At 41.3% G+C, this 21,317-nt stretch overlaps 1 protein-coding gene across 1 annotated transcript in view; it reads left to right on the forward strand.

The window, feature by feature from the left end:
• Positions 1-13,562, forward strand: part of GMPS (guanine monophosphate synthase) — a 68,760-nt gene extending 55,198 nt beyond the window's left edge. Inside the window, exons 12-16 of the mRNA XM_073626072.1 lie at positions 2,885-3,010; positions 4,555-4,670; positions 8,709-8,839; positions 9,556-9,728; positions 12,971-13,562. Coding sequence (XP_073482173.1) covers positions 2,885-3,010; positions 4,555-4,670; positions 8,709-8,839; positions 9,556-9,728; positions 12,971-13,072 — 648 coding nt within the window. The 3' untranslated portion in view covers positions 13,073-13,562. The remainder of the gene's footprint in view (positions 1-2,884; positions 3,011-4,554; positions 4,671-8,708; positions 8,840-9,555; positions 9,729-12,970) is intronic.
• The last annotated feature ends 7,755 nt before the right edge of the window (positions 13,563-21,317 follow it).

The raw sequence follows: 21,317 nt of genomic DNA on the forward strand, positions 1-21,317 counted from the left end.
GGCACCTGATGTCGGCTTTTGGCCTTAAAGGCAGCCAAAAAATCGATATCGGTCGACCCCTAGTTTACATAGGCGGATTGCCATTCTGCCTGTGTACCGAACAATCAGCAGGTGCCAGCGGACATAGAGTCTGCAGAACCAGCTGATCGGCTAGAATTACAGCAGGAGCAAGCCGCAGGTGGCATGCACTCGTGCCCGCTACCCGGAAGTGCAGGATCGTGTGTGTGTGTGTGTGTGTGTGTGTGTGTGTGTGTGTATATTATATATATAGAATGTATATGTGTGTGTGTATGTGTGTGTATGTGTATATATATATATATATATATATATATTTATTTTCCCTGTGCGGCAGCCCTATAGAAGTAAAATTGCTGTAGGGTGGTTGGCAAATGGTTAAAGGAAATGTATAAGCATGTTTTTATACAGTGAGGGAAACATTTGATTCCCTGCTGATTTTGTATGTTTGCCCACTGACAAAGAAATGATCAGTCTATAATTTTAATGGTAGGTTTGTTTTAACAGTGAGAGACAGAATAACAAAAATATCCAGAAAAAGTTATAAATTTATTTGCATTTTAATGTGTGAAATAAGTATTTGACCCCTTCGCAAAAAATAACTTTTTACTTGGTGGCAATCACAAAGGTCAGATGTTTCTTGTAGTTGGTTTGCACACATCTCAGGAGGAATTTTATCCCACTCCTCTTTGCAGATCCTTTCAAAGTCATTAAGATTTTGTGGTAACTCAAACCTTCAGCTCCCTCCCACATATTTTCTATGGGATTAAGGTCTGGAGACTAGTTAGGCCACTCCAGGACCTTAATGTGCTGCTTCTTGAGCCACTCCTTTGTTGACTTGGCCATGTGTTTTGGGTCCTGGTCATGCTGCAATACCCATCCACGACCCATTTTTAATGCCCTGTCTGAGGGAATGAGATTCTCACCCAAGATTTGACGGTACATGGCCCTGTCCATCGTCCCTTTTTGATGCGGTGAAGTTGCCCTGTCTCCTTAGCAGAAAAATACCACCAAAGCATAATGTTTCCATCTCCATGTTTGACAGTGGGGATGGTGTTTTTGGGGTCATAGGCAGCATTCCTCCTCCTCCTCCAAACACGTTGAGTTGATGCCATAGAGCTCGATTTTGGTCTTATCTGCTCACAACACTTTTTTACAGTTTTCTGAATCATTCAGATATTCATTAGCAAACTTCAGATGGGCCTGTACATGTGCTTTCTTGAGCAGAGGGACCTTGCGGGTGCTGCAGGATTTTAGTCCTTCACGGCGTAGTGTGTTACCAATTGTTTTCTTGGTGACTATGGTCCCAGCTGCCTTGAGATCATTGACAAGATTCTCCCGTGTAGTTCTGGGCTGATTCCTCACCGTTCTCATAATCATTGAAACTCCACGAGATGAGATCTTGCATGGAGCCCCAGACTGAGGGAGATTGACAGTTTTTTGTGTTTCTTCCATTTGTGAATAATCAAACCAACTGTTGTCACCCTCTCGCCAAGCTGCTTGGTGATGGACTTGTAGCCCTTGGACTTGCAGCCTTGTGTAGGTCTACAATCTTGTCCCTGACATCCTTGGACAGCTCTTTGGTCTTGGCCATGGTGGAGAGATTGGAATCTGTTTGCCTGTGTGGACAGGTGTCATTTATACAGTTAACAAGCTGAGATTAGGTACACTCCCTTTAAGAGTGCTCCTAATCTCAGCTTGTTACCTGTATAGAAGACAACTGGGAGCCAGAAATCTTGCTGTTTGATAGGGGACCAAATACTTATTTCACTCATTAAAATGCAAATCAATTGATAACTTTCTTAAAATGCGTTTTTCTGGATATATTTGGTCTGTCTCTCACTTAAAATAAACCTACCATTATAATTAGACTGATCATTTCTTTGTCTGTGGGCAAACTTACAAATCAGCCGGGGATCAAATACTTTTTTTTTCCTCTCACTGTATACTGTATGTATGTAGGAAAAATTTAATTTATTTCAAGCAGAATGAACAATATATTGTATATGAATCCATGATTTTATGTACAGTCTGAAGATGGCGCAGCTGGGTTCTGCCTTTTGCTAAAGTGTGTGGTGTTTGTATGGCTCTTTTTTTTTTTTTTTATCAGCCTGACTGCTTCCCCTTTTTTTTTTCTTAAAGGGTAATTGAATGTTATTAAAAATAACCTTTCCTTTTCAATCTGCAGCCACTGCAATTTTCTGAGAATGCTTTGCAATATGGCTACCTGATGTTAATAAAACTGACCTTTCCTTTTCAAACTGCAGCCACTGTCATTTTCTGAGAATGCTTTGTAATATGGCTACCTGGAGTTGTGTACACAAAATGTGTACTGACCACTCCCCAGAAACATAATTTCCTGCTTGTGTGATTGGCTCACCAATTTTCCCAGAAGTCTGCCTAATTTCAGGCATCCCCTGCAACAAAAAATGTCATTTTTGGAGAGATGCTTTCATTAGGAGCACGTCTAAAGGGATACAGGCCCAGCAGATTTCCTCATTAGTGCCCTGCAGCTGCACACCTCACAGTTAATTATGAAACCACTCCCATTACACCCACTCAGTACAGAGGCACTGACAAACACACATGGATTTCTTCAGAATAACAAAAGGTAGGTATCTGCAACAAAGGTTGTTATAATCCTTGCAATGCACATAGATCACCCAGAGGGGAATGTTTTTTTTTTTTCTCAACAAAAGTGGAGTTATGCTTTAAAAGTCCAGTGTCGGTGAAGATCAGCAGAATTGTGCATGCATGAAAAACCTTTTTAGTTATTGTTGAGTGTGGACATCAGCCTGAAATCAAACAAATGAATACACATAGTACATTATAAACATGTCAAGCTTTGTTTTAATTTTTTTTTTTACAGCCGCACACCCTGTTACAAAGAGTCAAAGCATGTACAACAGAAGAGGAGCAGGAGAAACTGATGCAAATCACTAGTCTACATTCACTGAATGCCTTCTTATTGCCTATTAAAACTGTAGGAGTGCAGGTAAAAAAATGAAAAATAAAAATGTTTTGGTATTTCCTATTTTTTACGACCAGTCACTTGATTTAAAATATTTTCTTTTTGAGAATGATATGGTACTGGACAGGCCAAACTATGCAGGTTCTGTGAATCCCAGGTTGCTGTGTCATGATCATTTTTACACTTCCTGGTAAAGTAGAGAGTTGGGCCCCCCACTCATTACATGATCCATTAATTAATCCATCTCATTACTCATCCTGCCCATCATTCATTTGTTAGAGGTGGCCTCACTGGCCAGTAACTTGGATGTTGGAGCGGGTAGGCCAGCTCTTGACATTTATCAGAAAGTATAAAAACTGTCATATTACTAAGGAGCTGAAAAGCTAGGTTCTTGCATTGTACAGCTGCAGCCCATTAATGGTGTTTACCCTAAAACACAGCTCCACTTTTCTCTCATTCACCTTGACCTTTGGAGCCTGTGGTCTACCTTTATTAGCTGGGTATTATTTACAGATCTTTTCACGGTCTTGTTTTTCAACTGAGATAATAGCAGTACTTGAATATCTACAGCTTTTAGGGTCCTTTCACACGGGGGCGTTCCATCTGTCCGTTTTTTATTTATTCGTTCATTGATGATAAACGGACAGCAATGCATTCTTGTGGGCAAACGGATGTAAACAGATAATCATGCATTTACATCTGCATCTGCTCAGGTTCATTCTTTTAAGCGTAACAAGTCAGTATTTTTCTTCTGTTTGAAAAACAGAAGCGGACATAAACGGATGTAAATGGACAAACGGTCTGTTTTTGCATTGGTTGTTAGGAGCCGGTACCCGCCAGCGTCCTAACAGCCAGTGACCCATCCCTGTTGTCAGAGGGGAACGCCTTGCTGACAACGGTGATGACTCGTTGTTAGGAAGCCGGCAGTTGCTGGCCCCTTAACAACTAATGACTGCTGAGAGTAGTGATGAGTCACTAGTTGTTATGACTACCAATGCAAAAACAGACTGTATGTCTGTTTTACATCTGTTTAGGTCTGCTTCCTGAATGGACACGGATGTAAACAGATGATTGTCTGTCTACATCCGTTCGCCTGTTTTTCATTCGTCAATGGGTGTATGAAAAATGGACAGATGGCGTGCCTGTGTGTAAGGGCCCTAATTTTGAAGACTCTATTTACTTCCTCTCATGATAGGTGTTAAGTATGACAGTTCATTTTCAACCCACCAGGCTGAATTAGCTTGTATTTATGTAATGTGTTGATCATACTAAGAAACGAGTCATGTGGAAACATGGAGGATGCTATTAACCTCTCCTGAAAATGCTAGATGCCTGGATGGTGACACTATTACTTCAATTTATGGGGGACTCTGCCTCTCCTCCTACTTTCCTGATCTGCAAACTTGTCCAGTTGCCAATAAGTGAGCATAGCAGCTAGGCAACTAGTATTTTCAGGAAAAGGTCTGCAGTGCATCTTATTTTTCGTGACATGTTTACGTTAAGAAATTGCTTTCAAGCTAAATTCTTAAAGCCTTACCTAACTATTTTTATGTTTTTTTTTCTTTTAGGGTGACTGTCGCTCATACAGCTATGTATGTGGAATTTCAAGTAAGGACGCTCCAAACTGGGAATCACTTATGTACTTAGCCAGGCTAATACCACGAATGTGTCACAATATCAACAGGTATATATCCTGGCTATTGTTCAATATGTTATATTTGATAAAGAAAAAGTGTGTGTGTGTATATATGTGTGTGTATATATATATATATATGTATGTGTGTGTGTGTATATACCGTATTTTCCGGACTATAAGGCGCACTGGATTATAAGGCGCACTAGCAATGATCGGCTGTTAATGGGGATATTTCCATATATAAGGCGCACCGGACTATAAGACGCATTTAATGAAACAAAACTCTGATGCGGTACCGTAAGTCAAATTTTATTCAACTCTTTAGCAATAACCATAAAATGGTCTATAACAATAACTCTTAACACTGTTCAGTTAAATACAAAACCAGACACTAACTTTTTCACTTTATTCTTCAATAACTCTTAACACTGTTCAGTTACCGGTGAATACCGTACAAAACCAGACACTCACTTTTTCACTTTATTCTTCTCCCGCAAATCCATCAAATTCTTCATCTTCAGTGTCTGAGTTTAACAATTGGGGGATTTCGGCATCAAGCACGCCCGTATCCCTCTCATCATTCTCATCAGTATCCGAGTCAGGCTCGTTGCTGTCATCGGTACCGGTACTTAGCTGTTCAGTGATAATTCCGGACTTCTTGAAAGCTCGGATTACACTGGTGACTGATACCTTCGTCCAGGCATCCACGATCCACTGGCAGATAGTGGCGTAACTCGCCCGGCGTTGCCTCCCTGTGTTGGTGAATGTGTGTTCGCCTTCTGTCATCCAATGCTCCCACGCAGCTCGCAATTTAACTTTAAATGACCTATTGACACCTATATCTAGTGGCTGCAGTTCTTTGGTTAATCCACCCAGAATGATGGCAAGCGCCGAATTAGTTTTCTACACTTGGGCTTTGACAGTATCTGTCAGATGGGCGCGCATGGAGTCACAGACCAATAGGGATGGAGATTTGTGGAAAAAGCCACCCGGTCTCTTGACGTAAACCTCTCTCAGCCACTCACTCATCTTCTCCTCGTCCATCCAGCCCTTCGCGTTAGCCTTGATGATGATGCCAACCGGGAACCTTTCTTTTGGCAGAGTCTTCCTCTTGAAAATGATCATGGGTGGTAGTTTCTGGCCATTAGCCTGGCAACCGAGAACTACAGTGAAGGATGACTTCTCGTTTCCTGTAGTGCGTATAGATACCGTACTGGTCCCTGTTCTCTCGACAGTACGGTTTACAGGGATATCAAAGGTAAGGGGGACCTCGTCCATGTTGGTGATGTGCTCTGGCCGGATCTTCTGTTCATTGATCTTGTTCTTGCAGTAGGTACGAAAAATGGCCAGCTTTTCTTCGTAATCCTTTGGCAGTTGCTGTGACATAGTGGTTCTTGTGCGGATAGAGAGATTCCGCCTTTTCATGAAACGGAAGCACCAAGAGGGATCTCCTCGAAAGCCGTTGATCTCCATGTCGCGTGCGATCGCTGTTGCTTTGAGTCGAATAGAGACAGTAGAGACACTTCTACCTGCGGTTCTCTGTTCAATAACCCACTGTTCAATTTTGTCCTCCAACTGTGGCCATCTTGCTTTGTTTCCTCGGAAACTCAGTTTGGTCTTCTTTACCTGGCGCAGGGCATCTTCTTGCTTCCTCCACTTCCGTACCATTGATTCATTAATGTTGAATTCTCTCGCAGCTACTCTATTTCCATGCTCTACTGCATGACTGATAGCCTTCAGTTTGAAATCCGCATCATAAGCATGTCTCTTAACAGGAGCCATTTTTGGGGCAGCTAGTACAGTATAGAAAATGAACGAATATATGTGCACACCTCATGACTACGATGGCTGTAATGCCCAATCCAAGAAGTGCAGCTTCGTAGGATTACCAAAGCTAGGAAGCTGCACTGCTTGGATTGGGCATTACGGCCATCGTAGTCAGGAGGCGTGCACATATATTCGTTCATTTTCTATACTGTACTAGCTGCCCCAAAAATGGCTCCTGTTAAGAGACATGCTTATGATACGGATTTCAAACTCATCGCTATCAGTCACGCAGTAGAACAACCTGAGAGAGGTTTACGGTAAGAGACCGGGTGGCTTTTTCCACAAATCTCCATCCCTATTGATCTGTGACTCCATGCGCGCCCATCTGACAGATACTGTCAAAACCCAAGTGAAAAAAACTAATACGGTGCTTGCCATCATTCCGGATGCATTAACCAAAGAACTCCAGCGATGTCAACAGGTCATATATAAGGCGCACCGCATTATAAGGCGCACGGTCGATTTGTGAGAAAATTTAGGGCTTTTAAGTGCGCCTTATAGTCCGAAAAATACGGTATATAATATAATATATATATATATATATATATATATATATATATATATATATATATATATATATATATATATACACAGTATTATGTTTGCAGGTTATATGGCATGCTTGATATGTTTTCTTTTTTTTTCTTGCTGGTTGTAATTATAGCGTATTATTAAGTGAATAGGGGTTAAACGTTTCCCATGAAAAATATTAGAGCTTCATTGCAGACTGAAAATGCTAGTTACCTGGGGGTTTTCCTGCTACATTGGCTTCAGTACTTTGTCAGTGACCCGGAAAAGCAAAGAATGCCTTATATTCATACCTGTTCTGGGTTGGTGACTCACAGGTGTTGATTTACTAAAACTAGAGAGTGCAAAATCTGATGCAGCTCCAGATTCTTTTGTCTAAGCTTGAAGTGATTCTAAAGTCTTGTTTTCTTTTCATTTAAAAATAACAAACATTATACTTGCCTGCTCTGTGCAATGGTTTTGCATAGAGCAGCCCAGATCCTCCTTTTCTGGGGTCCCTCACTGACGCTCCTGGTCCTTCCTTCCTGCCCCCATAGCAAGCAGCTTGCTATGGGGGCACCTGAGCCGAGCTGCTGCTCTGTGTGTCCATTCAGACATGTAGCTGTGGCCCGGCATTCGGTCCTCTGTCTCTCCTCATAGGCTCACTGATTTTGACAGCAGCAGGAGCCAATGGCGCCCTGCTGCTGTCTCAGCCAATGAGAGTCCTGGACAGCCAAGATTGCTGGATTGAGATGGGGCTCAGTTAAGTATGAGGGGGGCTGCTTCACACAGGTTTTTTTTTTCATCTTAATGCATAGAATGCATATGTACAGAATGACAACCAGAAACCTTGCATTTTCAGCAAAGGGTCAGCAATGACAGGCTACATATTTTATTTGAGACAGGTTTTCTGTTACAAACCTGTTATTAACCTCTTCATGACCAGGGTCAAAACAACTTTGCAGCTTGAACATGTGTTAGTATCCAGGTGGATTATACGTTTTTTTAATTTTCGTTTTTGTTTTCAGGACTTATTGAGCTTTCATTTGGTGGGAAAACTGTTCATGGATATTTCCTGATTTGTTTATTTTTTATTTATTTTTTTTTTATAATGGAAGGAAAACTGGCAGGGCATCAGAAAAACTCCTGCCAGCAGCTTCTTTGGAGCGGTGAACACACCGCTCCTCCCCATTGAAATCAATGGGGCAGCGCTGCAATACCGGCGGCGTTTTGCGGGCAGATTTAACCCCTTTTTTAGCCGCTAGCGGGGGTTAAAACCGCCCCACTAGCGGCCGAATAGCGCCGCTAAAACGACGGTAAAGCGGCGCTAAAAATGGCGCCGCTTTACCGCTGACACCGGTGGCGGCACAGTATGAAAGGAGTCTAAATATAAAGCCTTTTTATTTTTTTTATTACCTAAAACACACTGACGCTAATTGACATGAAATGCCACTGACACCTACACTGTCACTAAGACTGACGCCTATACGCATTAAGCTAGGGCAAGCAATGAAGAAGTTGATCTATTTTTTGCAGACCTGCCCTCTGGCAAGGTGGAAAAGATACAGCGTATCTCCTCCTCCCTAGAAGGGAAGTGTGTTTATCCTCTTCACAGAAGACAAACAGATTTAAAGCCCACCTCCTGGATGCCGCATATATGTTTTACTGTATCATAAAGATTAATGTGTCAAACATTGATTACTTGTAATTTTTGACAAGTGAATATTGAATGTTGATTGTTATTTATTCTAGAGTGGTATATGTTTTTGGTCCACCCGTGAAAGAAGCCCCCACTGATGTTACCCCTACCTTTTTAACGACTGGCGTGCTTAGTACGTTACGGCAAGCTGACTTTGAGGCACATAATATTTTAAGAGAGTCTGGTAAGTTACTGCCATTGTGTAATTGGCTTTCTCTTGTGTTGTCAGCTTATCACTTTAATTCCTGTGCGTGGGTTTGGCAAACATGTTGTATAATTGCAGTGACTCATATGTTATTTATTTAGAATCCCCTGGTAATTAGTGCTCTGCATTTTGCTTTTGCACATTGGTTTAATATAGTGCAGCATATTGCTTTCTCAGTATGTGGAAATGCATAATATGGTGTAGGATGCTTAGATATATGGAGCCTTTAAACCAACTGCCCTGATGGGGTCTGCAGCAATTCTGTGCTGCTATGTGACATTTTGCTCTTTTATAGCAGTAACAGTGGTAAATTACAGAAGTGCAGATATATAGGCTCAGTTGTTAAAGCATTGCCTAGGACAACAATAGTATCAAAGTCTTGGGATTCACATTAACCAATTGGATACCATCTCTTAACAGATCTTAGCATATGAAACTCTGTGTTGTATATGTACCATCATAATTGCACATTCACTTCCCTACTGAGCAAGCCCATATGGTTTTGTAGTCACTGTAATAAAAAATAAAAAAAAGCAAGATTCTAATTTACTTTTCTCTTTTGTACATACATTTTTTTTTTTTATTATGAAGTATTAGTGTTTTCATGTACACTTTTATTTTATACATACATGTAGATCTTTGTTGTGCTGTTTGCTGGCAATTGGGGTTTTCTAATTGTTTTTCTTTTTACTCAGGTTATGCTGGCAAAATAAGTCAGATGCCAATCATATTGACACCAATGCACTTTGATCGTGATCCTTTACAAAAACAGCCATCATGTCAGAGATCTGTTGTCATCCGGACATTTATCACAAGTGATTTTATGACTGGCATTGCAGCTACACCAGGCAATGAACTCCCGGAAGAGGTATTTTTTTTTTTTTTTTTTTTTTTTTTTAATTCCACTTCTATTTCTTTTTTTTAACAAATTACTTCTTTTAACCACTTCAGCTACGGAAGGTTTAACCCCTTAATGACCAGGCCATCTTTTGCGATACGGCACTGCGTTGCTTTAATTGACAATTGCGCGGTCATGCAATGTTGTACCCAAACAAAATCGATGTCCTCCCCCCCCCCCCCAAATAGAGCTTTCTTTTGGTGGTATTTGATCACCTCTGCGTTTTTTAATTTTTGCGCTAAAAACAAAAAGACCTACAATTTTGAAAAAAAAAAACAAAACATTTTATTTGCTATAATAAATATCCCCCAAAAAATGTAAAATGAACTAATTTCTTCATCGGTTTAGGCCAATATGTATTCTGCTACATATTTTGGTAAAAAAATCGCAATAAGTGTGAATTGATTGGTTATAGCGTCTACAAAATAGGGGATGGATTTAGTGCATTTTTATTATTATTTTATTTTTTATTAGTAATGGCGGTGATCAGCGATTTTTAGCGAGATTGCGGCGAAGAGATCGGACATTTTTGACACTTTTTTTGGGACCAGTGACATTTATACAGCGATCAGTGCTATAAAGATGCACTGATTACTGTATAAATGAGACTGGCAAGGGATGGGTTAACACTAGGGGACGATTTAAGTATGTCCTAGCGAGGTGTTTCTGACTGGGGGGGGGGGGGGGGGGGGGTGTACTGACTGGGAATACAGAGAGAGCGGTGTTCCTGAGCACTAGGAACAGATGATCTCTCTACTCCCGTTAGAACAAAGCAGTTCCCCATTCTAGCTCTCTATGGAGTGATCGCGGGTGGGCACCGGGCATAGTTTCCGGCACAGCGCAGTACACGCGCCCACTGTTTCTATTGCACAAAGTTCCGTACCGGTACGGCGACTCGAGCAATAGATTCACCCTACTGCAGTATAACTGCGGTGGCTGGTCGGCAAGTGATTTAAAGAAGCTATTTTCCTGTATTAAAGCACTGCAGATCAGTCATTGAAGGGAAGGTAGAGTAAGTACTGCTTGCAGGGCTCACCTCATTTATTTCCTGCATCTAGCCGAACTTTGCCATTTTTTTTCTTTGTAGGGTGACATACAACTGCCGTTAACACAAAATTTCATTCTGTCACATTTAATGGCTTGTGGCCATAAAGTTTGGCTTAGAACAGTATTGTAACCTCTTTCAGGTTGTTTTAAAATCTCAAGCTTAGTTTTTTTCTATTTGGAGCTACCCACCCACATATTCTTACCTTTTGCGATACTTGGCCAAATTCTTCCCTCATCTCTCCCTTACCTGGTTTGTGAAAGCATCTTCTGCTGGGTGTATTCTTGTGCCATCCACTGGAAGATATTAAGTACTGCATTGTGGCTGTACTGTAGCCTAAACATGAGCTTAGTCAGCATTGGGTCTCTGCACAGACTCTGTGCATGAGCAAATGGTCTTTCAAACCAGTCAGAATGAGTTGCAGTAGCACTGTAATATTAGGGGACACTGTGTTATAAAGGGGCAATGTAATCATTACAGTGCTCCTTTTAGAGTGCCATCCCCTTTACATTACAGTGCCCCTAGCAATCACAGCCCCCATCACAGTGCCCCTTGCAGTCATGCCCCCTTTCTTTCTCTCTAATCACCAGGCCCCCTTTACTCTCTGCCTCCCCCACACAGTCCCACCTTCAGCAGGGAAGAGGCAAGATTCAGCCTGTGTGTCTTATCCAGGGTCTCCCGTCCCTTACCCTGCTGATAGGATGACATCGATGGCAAGGTGGGAAATTCTAGGGAGGACACACAGGCTGAATCCTGCCTTTGCCCCACCTAAGGTAGGAGCTGCTGATCTGGATTATATTAACCCCTTTTTCATACCTAAGCCTTTTTCTGGCATTTGTTTCTTAAAAGTTAAAATCAGTATTTTTTGTTAGAAAATTACTTAGAATCCCCAAGCATATATATTTTTTTAGTTGACACCCTAGAGAATAAATTGGCGATCATTGCAATATTTTATTTCACGCTGTATTTGGGCAGCGGTCTTTGAAATTCAGTTTTTTTGGAAAAAATACTCTTTCATGAATTAAAAAAAAAAAAAAACCCGTGAAGTTAGCCCAATTTTTTTGTATAATGTGAAAGATGATGTTACTCTGAGTAAATAGATACCATATCATGCCTTAAAATTGCGCAAACTTGTGGAATGGCGAAGAACTACGGTACTTAATTTCCATAGGTGACGCTTTAGGAATTTCTATATGTTACTTATTTAGAGTTACAGAGGAGGTCTTGCACTAGAATTATTGCTCTCGCTCGAACGATTGTGGCAATACCTCACATGTGGTTTGAACACTGTTTACATTTGCGGATGCGACTTGGGTATGTGTTCGCTTCTATTTTCTTCATTTTTACACTCTCTTTAAATTTTTTTATTTTTGAGCACTTTTATTGCTGTCACAAGGAATGTAAACATCTCTTGTGACAAGTACTTTTTATGGAGGGATCTGGGGTCTATAAGACCTGAAATCCCTCCTTTGCACTTAAAAGCATTCAAAGCACCAAGTTTGGCTGTTTTGAATACTGTCATTCAAAACCGGGTTACTAGATCCAATCAAAGCTGATTTTGGCTTTGTTTGGGTCTCCGGCCAGCCGGCGGACGTGTCTGCTGGTCACTCGGGCTTCCCAGTGGGATGGGAGAGCCTGGGCAAGCTGCCGGGGGGAGGGGGGGACGTGACACTGGGGGACACTGTAGGATGCACAGGTGTTCCATGCAGGCTGCCTTTTCAAATCAATGACAGGCGGCTGGCTGCACGGAAGTGCATACCCTACTGTACATTCATGTAGTTCTGATGCACGGCTCAGGATTGTACCCTCTGGGGTGCACTTGGAAATCTGTGCAGGTCCATGCAGCTGGCCACTTGACAATGATTTGAACAGGCTGTCTGCAATGAACACCTGTGAAGACAACCCTTTGCAATTGTGTATACATTGCTCCACCTGTATGAATAGAGTCCAAATATTGGAAACATTTCTACTTTCAGCACCAGTTTATATTGTGGATTGTAGATGTTTATTTTCAGTATTCTGCCATGTTGGAGAATGATGTGTATGAGTCACTCTAATCCATTTTTTTTATGTAAGACCTTATGTGCCAAGAATATGAATCAATTGTGGATTTGGGAACATGCTATTTGTTTAGAATATTTTCACATCCGTTTTTTTTTTTTTGCAGGTTGTATTGAAAATGGTGACAGAAATTAAGAAGATCCCAGGAATTTCTCGAGTGATGTACGATTTGACTTCTAAGCCACCAGGAACTACTGAGTGGGAGTAATGAAATGTGTTAATCTGGTGTAAAAGTACTGTGTGCAGCTTGACGTTTTATCAGAAACCATTCCCAGTGTTGACATGCAGTACTGTTGTTCAGTTGACTGGAGCTGCTACTGTACGTGACATCTGATTCCGTTAGCAGAGCCTGCACCTAAAGTAAACTTCTGTTGGGTCATACTTTATTGGGGCAGAGGACTTGTACGGGTAACAATAATGGCAGCAGTTGCCTGAGGGCAAACAACTCATCCTGCTTTGCCTTTTGTCTTACGGAATCCGCCTGTTTTCACGTGTTTCTGTTGTTGCATATTTTTTTTTTTCTTCTTTCTTAAATTTCTTTGTTCTTTTTTTGTTTTCTTTTGTAAAATGTAAAAAAGCAATTCATTTATATACATTTATCAAAACCATTGTAATAGCCCAACAATGTAAAATGAATAACTGATGTGACCAACAGCTTTTGAACAGATTTATTATAAATAAATATTTTGCCAAATGGAGTTGCATATGTGTGCCAGTTGTTGGGAATTCACATGATTTTACATGAGGGCAAAAAAACATTTTACACTTAACATTTCATGTTTTTAGTATTAGTAGAAAATGAGTAAGTTAACCCTTTCCCGCCGATGTAACACATATATACGGCCCCACTGCACTGCGCTTTTTTTCATATATGTGTATCATATGCGCTCAGCGTGCTCCCAGCACAGAGACCAGGGGCCTCAGCAAGAGCCCCCGGGCCCCATATTAACGATCGGGACATGGAACTCACGATTCTGGGCCATCTGATCACTGTGGTAGCCACTGATTGGCTACCACAGTGATCAGTCACTGTGAAGCTTGCCCCTGTGTTTCATTCTCTGTGAATGGAGAGCAAAGATACAATGTAAAAAATAAAGGAACAATACCTCGGTCAAGATTTGATCTAGGTTAGTGCTAGGTTTAGTTTTTGGGTCAAATAAGGGTCAAAGTTTGGGGTCAGTGTCGATGTGTTTTAGGTAGGATAAAAAAAAGCAAAATGCAATCTATTTCTGGGCTGTACTATGGGTACAAAACTACAAATAATATACATGTATGTGATATTGCTGCGGTCGTCAGGAGCAGGAGAATTTATTGGATTGTTTTTTTGGTGGTAGTTTATGGTAGTAACAAATATACAGCTAAATTAAAAAATATATATATATATATTTTCTTCTATTTTGGGCTGGTTTTTCTTTGAAAAAAAAAAAAGATTGGAGATAACCAAAACCATTTAAGTACCGAGAGAAAGCCCAATTTGTCCTGAAAAAAACAAGGTAGAATACACCTAGATTAGTCTATATCACAAGTCATTGTGATGGCATGTACGGTTTTACTAACACATTTCAAAGCTGCAAAATTGTGCTTGGGTATTAAGATTTGTTTTACCCTTAGGCGTGAAGGGGTTAAGATCACTTATTAAAATCTTGTCAGGTTACAAAAAAAAAATCAAGATGAAAGTGTCCTGCAAAAAAAAAAAAGCCTTATATTTGCCTCTCCAGCTGCCCGAGTTTCCTACTTTACCTCTTCCAGAGCTCCAGCTGAAGTTGGTTTTTGGCATTTAAGACTTCAGCTAATGTCAGATGTCTGAGTACCCACTGAGTACTATGGTTCCATCCTCTGACACCCATGATACCACTGTTAAGTCTGGTAATGACATTGGGTCGTAGGATGGAAAAGAGGTTAGGACCTAAATCGGAGTTCCGCCTTGGGAAAAAAAATTAAGTCAGCAGCTAAAAATACTGTACCTGCTGACTTTTACTACATGGGCACTTTCCTGTCCAGGGAGCCCACGTTGTCGACACCCAAGCCGTTCTTTGGCTCGACTGTCTGGTGCAGCTGCCGCCATTCCGGGTAAGGGAATATAAGGACCACACCCACTAAATTTGATAACCTGTATAGGCTCTTGAAGCACCACCTAGCAAGGTTTTGGGTACCATTGTTTTTACTTTTTCACAGGCATGCGTAACTGTACATAGTTAAGTTGAAAAAAGACGCAAAAAAGTCCATCCAGTTCAACCAATAAAGAGGGAAAAACCCCCAAAAAAACATTTTTTTTTACAATCCCTTACCCACAGCTGATCCAGAGGAAGGCAAAAAACCTCAGCAAAGCATGATCCAATTTGCTCCAGCAGGGGAATAAAATCCTTCCTGATCCCCCAAAAGGCAATTGGATATTCCATGTATCAACTCTATCTATAAATGTTAGTATCCAGTTATATTATGTACATTTAGGAAAGAATCCAGGCCTTTTTTTTTTTTTTAAAGCAATCTACTAAACTTGACAGAACCAGCTCTTGAGTGAGTCTATTCCACATTTTCACAGCTTTTGCTGTGAAGAAGCCTTTCTGTATTTGGAGATTAGGGCCTGATTCACACCTATGCATTTTTTTCAAATTCAAAATTTTATTTATTTATTTTAGAAATGCCCAACATGGGCTTAAACAATACAGTACATACATATATTGGAAACATCAGGGGAGGAGAGGGAAAGAAAAAAAAAAAAATATTATATACTTTATCACGTGGATGGAAGGAGAGGCAGAGTGCATATACATTTCAAACCCATCTGTGTACATCAGGTAGAGAATATTTTGTGATTACTTGTTGAAAGGCCTAAGCCCTCTTGAACAGAAATCCTCTAATAAAAGGCAGCAAGTACATAAACAGTTATCCTCTACCTCTCACCCACATTCCCCGCCCCCCCCCATCCACCCAGGCCAAACCGACTCGCCCGAGTCCAGAGGGCTTCCAGAAGAAACAGGGAAGCTACTAATGGATAGGAAGGAAGGGTGTCAAGGAGGGAAAGGGAGGAAAGAGGGGGGGGGCGTGATACAGGGACGAGAGGGCACCAAAGGGTTCTGGTTGATTCAGGGCGGCCCAGAAATATTGGTCTCATCAAGAGGTTCTAAGAGAGGTACTTTCCGAAGAAAAAAATAAACTGGTGCCAAAATGCCCACGTCTTATTATATTTTTCCCGTTGGTGACTCGCAGAGAGCACCAGATCTTCCATTTTACTAATGTCTTCTACTCTCCGGATCCAAGACGCCACCAATGGAGGGGTTTGGCTTTTCCATTGGAGTGGGATACAGGATTTAGCAGCATTCACCAAGTGGCGTATCACAGACTTTTTGTATCTTTTAGTGGACATTGTGTTTACGTGTAGGAGAAAGGAGGGTGGGTCATCTGGAATATTGTATTCCGTGAACTTCTGGATGATTGTCCTGACTGTAGACCAGTAATAGGATAGCTTCGAACAAGACCAAAATATATGCAAGTGTGCCCCTTTCCGTCTGACATCTCCAGCAAAGTGGTGAGGCAGTCAGGTAATAAATATGCAAGGCTTGAGGAGTTAAATAACCACCTTGTTAGGAGCTTATAATTGGATTCCTGTATTTTCGTACAGATAGAGGATTTTAAGGCTAACGTTAGCATACGTTGAGTCTGGTTCGAAGTAAATGTACAATTCTAATCCCTCTCCCACTTTTTTCAAGGTCAGGTGTGTGTTATCTGACGGGGCAATAAGGAGGTTATACATTGTGGAGAACGTTCTCGGGAGTGCCCCACTTTCAGAGCAGTAATTTTCAAAACTAGTTGAGGATCTGGAAAACTCTTTCGGGTTTGGTATAGACGTAACGAAATGCCTTAGCTGAACGGCAGACCAGAAAAGTAGTTTAAAAGGGCCTGTATTATTACTTAGTGCCTCTATGGAAGGCCCAAGAGTCGTTTATTAGGAAGTGTGTTGCTTGCGTGCAATTTATGTAGGTTAGTGCATTCTTAATTTGGGGGTCTTGTCCTGGAGGAAATTGCAGATTTCCTATAATGGGGTATAACGGAGAGGTAGGTGTGGATATTGATTGCGTGAAACCGGTTCGTGCCCCCACCCGAAGCGTCGTCCCCATCAGTAGGTGTCTCTTAATTTCTGTTGTAAGGTATGCATAGCACCAGACTGCTCCCTGCAAAGGTATCTGTGTTATGGCTTGTTCCAGGTGCGGCCACAGTTTTTAGATCTTGATGACGGCACCAGTCTATAATTCTACCTAGATGCACAGCCTGGTAATATTTCTTCACATCCGGGACAGCTAAACCCCCGTTCATCTTACATAGTAGGTGAGGTTGAAAAAAGACACAAGTCCATCAAGTCCAACCTATGTGTGTGATTATGTGTCAGTATTACATTACATATCCCTGTATATTGCGGTCATTCAGGTGATTATCTAATAGTTTCTTGAAGCTATCAATGCTCCCCGCTGAGACCACCGCCTGTGGAAGGGAATTCCACATCCTTGCCGCTCTTACAGTAAAGAACCCTCTACGTAGTTTAAGGTTAAACCTCTTTTCTTCTAATTGTAATGAGTGGCCACGAGTCTTATTAAACTCTCTTCTGCGAAAAAGTTTTATCCCTATTGTGGGGTCACCAGTACAGTATTTGTAAATTGAAATCATATCCCCTCTCAAGCGTCTCTTCTCCAGAGAGAATAAGTTCAGTGCTCGCAACCTTTCCTCATAACTAAGATCCTCCAGGCCCTTTATTAGCTTTGTTGCCCTTCTTTGTACTCGCTCCATTTCCAGTACGTCCCTCCTGAGGACTGGTGCCCAGAACTGGACAGCATACTCCAGGTGCGGGCGGACCAGAGTCTTGTAGAGCGGGAGAATTATCGTTTTATCTCTGCAGTTGATCCTCCTTTTAATGCATGCCAATATTCTGTTTGCTTTATTAGCAGCAGCTTGGCATTGCATGCCATTGCTGAGCCTATCATCCACTAGGACCCCCAAGTCCTTTTCCATCCTAGATTCCCCCAGAGGTTCTCCCCCCAGTGTATAGATTGCATTCATATTTTTGCCACCCAAATGCATTATTTTACATTTTTCTACATTGAACCTCATTTGCCATGTAGTCGCCCACCCCATTAATTTGTTCAGGTCTTTTTGCAAGATTTCCACATCCTGCGGAGAAGTTATTGCCCTGCTTAGCTTAGTATCGTCTGCAAATACAGAGATTGAACTGTTTATCCCATCCTCCAGGTCGTTTATGAACAAATTAAATAGGATTGGTCCCAGCACAGAACCCTGGGGAACCCCACTACCCACCCCTGACCATTCTGAGTACTCCCTATTTATCACCACCCTCTGATCTTAGGGAAGGCAAGTAAGGTTCAGGATAGTCTAGATTTCCTATTTGCCCAGATGATTCTATTAAACTGACTGTGTACCTGTTTGAAGAATGACGTGGGAATCGTAATTGGAAGTGCCTGTAATAAGTAGAGGAATTTAGGTAAAATGCACATCTTAATAAGGTTGCATCTGCCGAACCAGGAATGGAGACCTTTCTGCCATAATCCAATAAGGTCCGGGTTTTGATTAGTAAGGGGGGGAATTCAGTTTAAAAGTGAGGTTTATATTGGCTGGGACAAAGGTACCTAGGTATGTTAAAGCTGTAGATGCCGACATGAAGTTGAAACTGGAGCCGAGAGTTTGCATTGTGGTTTGCGGGATCTCTATGCCCATGGCCTCCGACTTACTGTAGTTAATTTTAAGATTGGATATCCTCCCATAATCGTCAAATTCCCAGAGAAGGTTTGGAAGGGATGTGACTGGATTTGATAGGGAGAATAACAGATCATCCGCGTATGCAGAGACCTTGTATTGTATATCTCCAACCACTAGGCCTTGGATGTCTGGATTATTCCTAATTTTACACAAAAATGGCTCTAATGAAAGGGCAAAAAGAAGGGGGGATAATAGGCAGCCCTGTCTAGACCCATTCTTGATTGGGAGGGGGTCCGATAAAATCCCATTCACTTTAATTTGTGCTGTAGGGGAACACGTATGCATTTTGCAGATTTGCAATACAGAATGTGTTCCATAGGAAGCATGTTAAATATTGCTTTATTCATGCTTTAATAAAAAAAAAAAAAACAGTAAAGTTAGCCCAATTTTTTTGTATAATGTGAAAGATGAAGTTGCACCGAGTAAATAGAAAGCTAACATGTCACGCTTCAAAATTGCACACGCTCGTGGAATGGCACCAAACTTCGGTATTTAAAAATCCCCATAGGCGATGCTTTAAAAATTTTTACTGGTTACATGTTTTGAGTTACAGAGGAGGTCAAGAATTATTGCTCTCGCACTAACGTTCGCGGCGACACCTCTCGTGCGGTTTCAACACCATTTTCATATGTGGGCGGGATTTACATATGCGTTTTCTTCTGCGTGCGAGCACACGAGGACAGGGGCACTTTAATTTTTTTTTTAATTAATTTTACTTAAATTTTAATTATACTTAAATTTTAATTTGACACTTTAAAAAAAAAAAAAAGTTTGATCACTATTATTCCTATTACAAGGAATGTAAACATCCCTTGTAATAGGAATATGGCATGATCGGACCTCTTTACAGTGGGATATGGGGTCAATAAGACCCCACATCTCACCTCTAGGCTGGGGGGCCTAGAATAAAAAAAACGATCATGGCTTCCCAGCCGAGGCGGCGCTGTTTTTTTTTTGAGTGCAGAGGCCGGGTGTGACGTCATAACATCGCACCCGGCCTCCGAAGATAATAGAGACTCCGGCGACCATCTGGTCCGCCGGAAATCTCTATGGTGGACATCCGCGGCCGGCGGATCCATTCTCAGACTCGCCGATCTCAGCGGTGAGTCGGTAGAAGCATTGGCGGGAGTGGAGAGGAAGAACGGGGAGATGCTAATGTAAACAAGCATCTCCCCGTTCTGCCTAGTGACACTGTCACTGATCTCTGCTCCCTGTCATCGGGAGCAGAGATCAGTGATGTGTCACACGTAGCCATGCCCCCCCACAGTTAGCAACACTCCCCAGGACATGCTTAACCCTTACACTGCCCCCTAGTGGTTAACCCCTTCACTGTCAGTGTCATTTACACAGGAATCAGTGCATTTGTATAGCACTGATTGCTGTATAAATGACAATGGTCCCAAAAATGTGTCAAAAATGTCGGATGTGTCCATCATAATGTCGCAGTCACGATAAAAATCGCAGATCGCCGCCATTACCAGTAAACAAAAAATTATCAATAAAAATGCCTTAAGACTTTCCCATATTTTGTAGATGCTATAACTTTTGCACAAACCAATCAAAGCTTATTGCGATTTTTTTTTTTTTTTTTTACCAAAAATATGTAGAAGAATACGTATCGGCCTAAACTGAGGAAAAAAATGTTTTTTTTGGGGATATTTATTATAACAAAAAGTAAAAAATAATGCGTTTTTTTTTAAATTTTCGCTATTTTTTTGTTTATAGTGCAAAAAATAAAAACCGCAGAGGTGATCAAATACCACCAAAAGAAAGCTCTATTTGTGGGAAAAAAAGGACATCAACTTTGTTTGGGAGCCATGTCGTACGACTGCGCAATTGTCAGTTAAAGCGGCGCAGTGCCAAATCGCAAAAAGCGCACTGGTCAGGAAGGGGATAAATTCTTCTGGGGCTGAAGTGGTTAAGGATTCGTGGGTGGATGCCATCTGGAACCAGTGCTTTAATCCACCTCTTCTGTCTAAATGTTTCTGAACCATATAACTTTTGAGCCATTGTGGATCATTCGGGGCTGTGTCACTACCATCCCCATTATGGACATGAGCTCCCTCATGCTCCTTTGATAACACAGAGCTGAAGAAAGTATTTAATAAATTTGCCTTCTCTTTGAAACATTTAAAGAATGAGTGTTCCTTCATTTTTATGTTTTTTAACCACTTCCATATCGCTGAATGTCATATGATGTCCTGGGCTTTCAGTGGAGATATCTGAATGATGCCTGCAGCTACAGGCATCATTCAGATATATATTTTTTTCTGCCAGGGATTCCCTGCACAGTAAAAAAAAAGGCCAGCTGCTTGATTGTCTTTACAGGCGGTGGGAGGGGACATTTGACCCCCCCCCCGGTGCTTCTACCAGCTTGCCCGTGCACAGGGCTGGACTGGGACAAAAATTTGGCCCTGGACTTCATCCAGACCAGCCCACTTTAATTTTGCAAACACACACAAAAACAGTATATAAACTATACGCAATTGCGCAAAAAAATAAGTAAAAACATTCCACTGTATGTATAAACAGACCAGTGGCATTAAATTAATCATTTACCGTGACATTAAATTATTAATCAGTTACTGTGACCAGTGACATTAAATTATTAATCAGTTACCATGACTAGTGATATTAAATTATTAATCAGTTACCATCACCAGTGACATAACATTACTAATCAGTTA

The sequence above is a fragment of the Aquarana catesbeiana genome, linkage group LG04 (genome assembly GCF_042186555.1).
Source record: "Aquarana catesbeiana isolate 2022-GZ linkage group LG04, ASM4218655v1, whole genome shotgun sequence".
NCBI classification, from domain to species: Eukaryota; Metazoa; Chordata; class Amphibia; order Anura; family Ranidae; genus Aquarana; species Aquarana catesbeiana.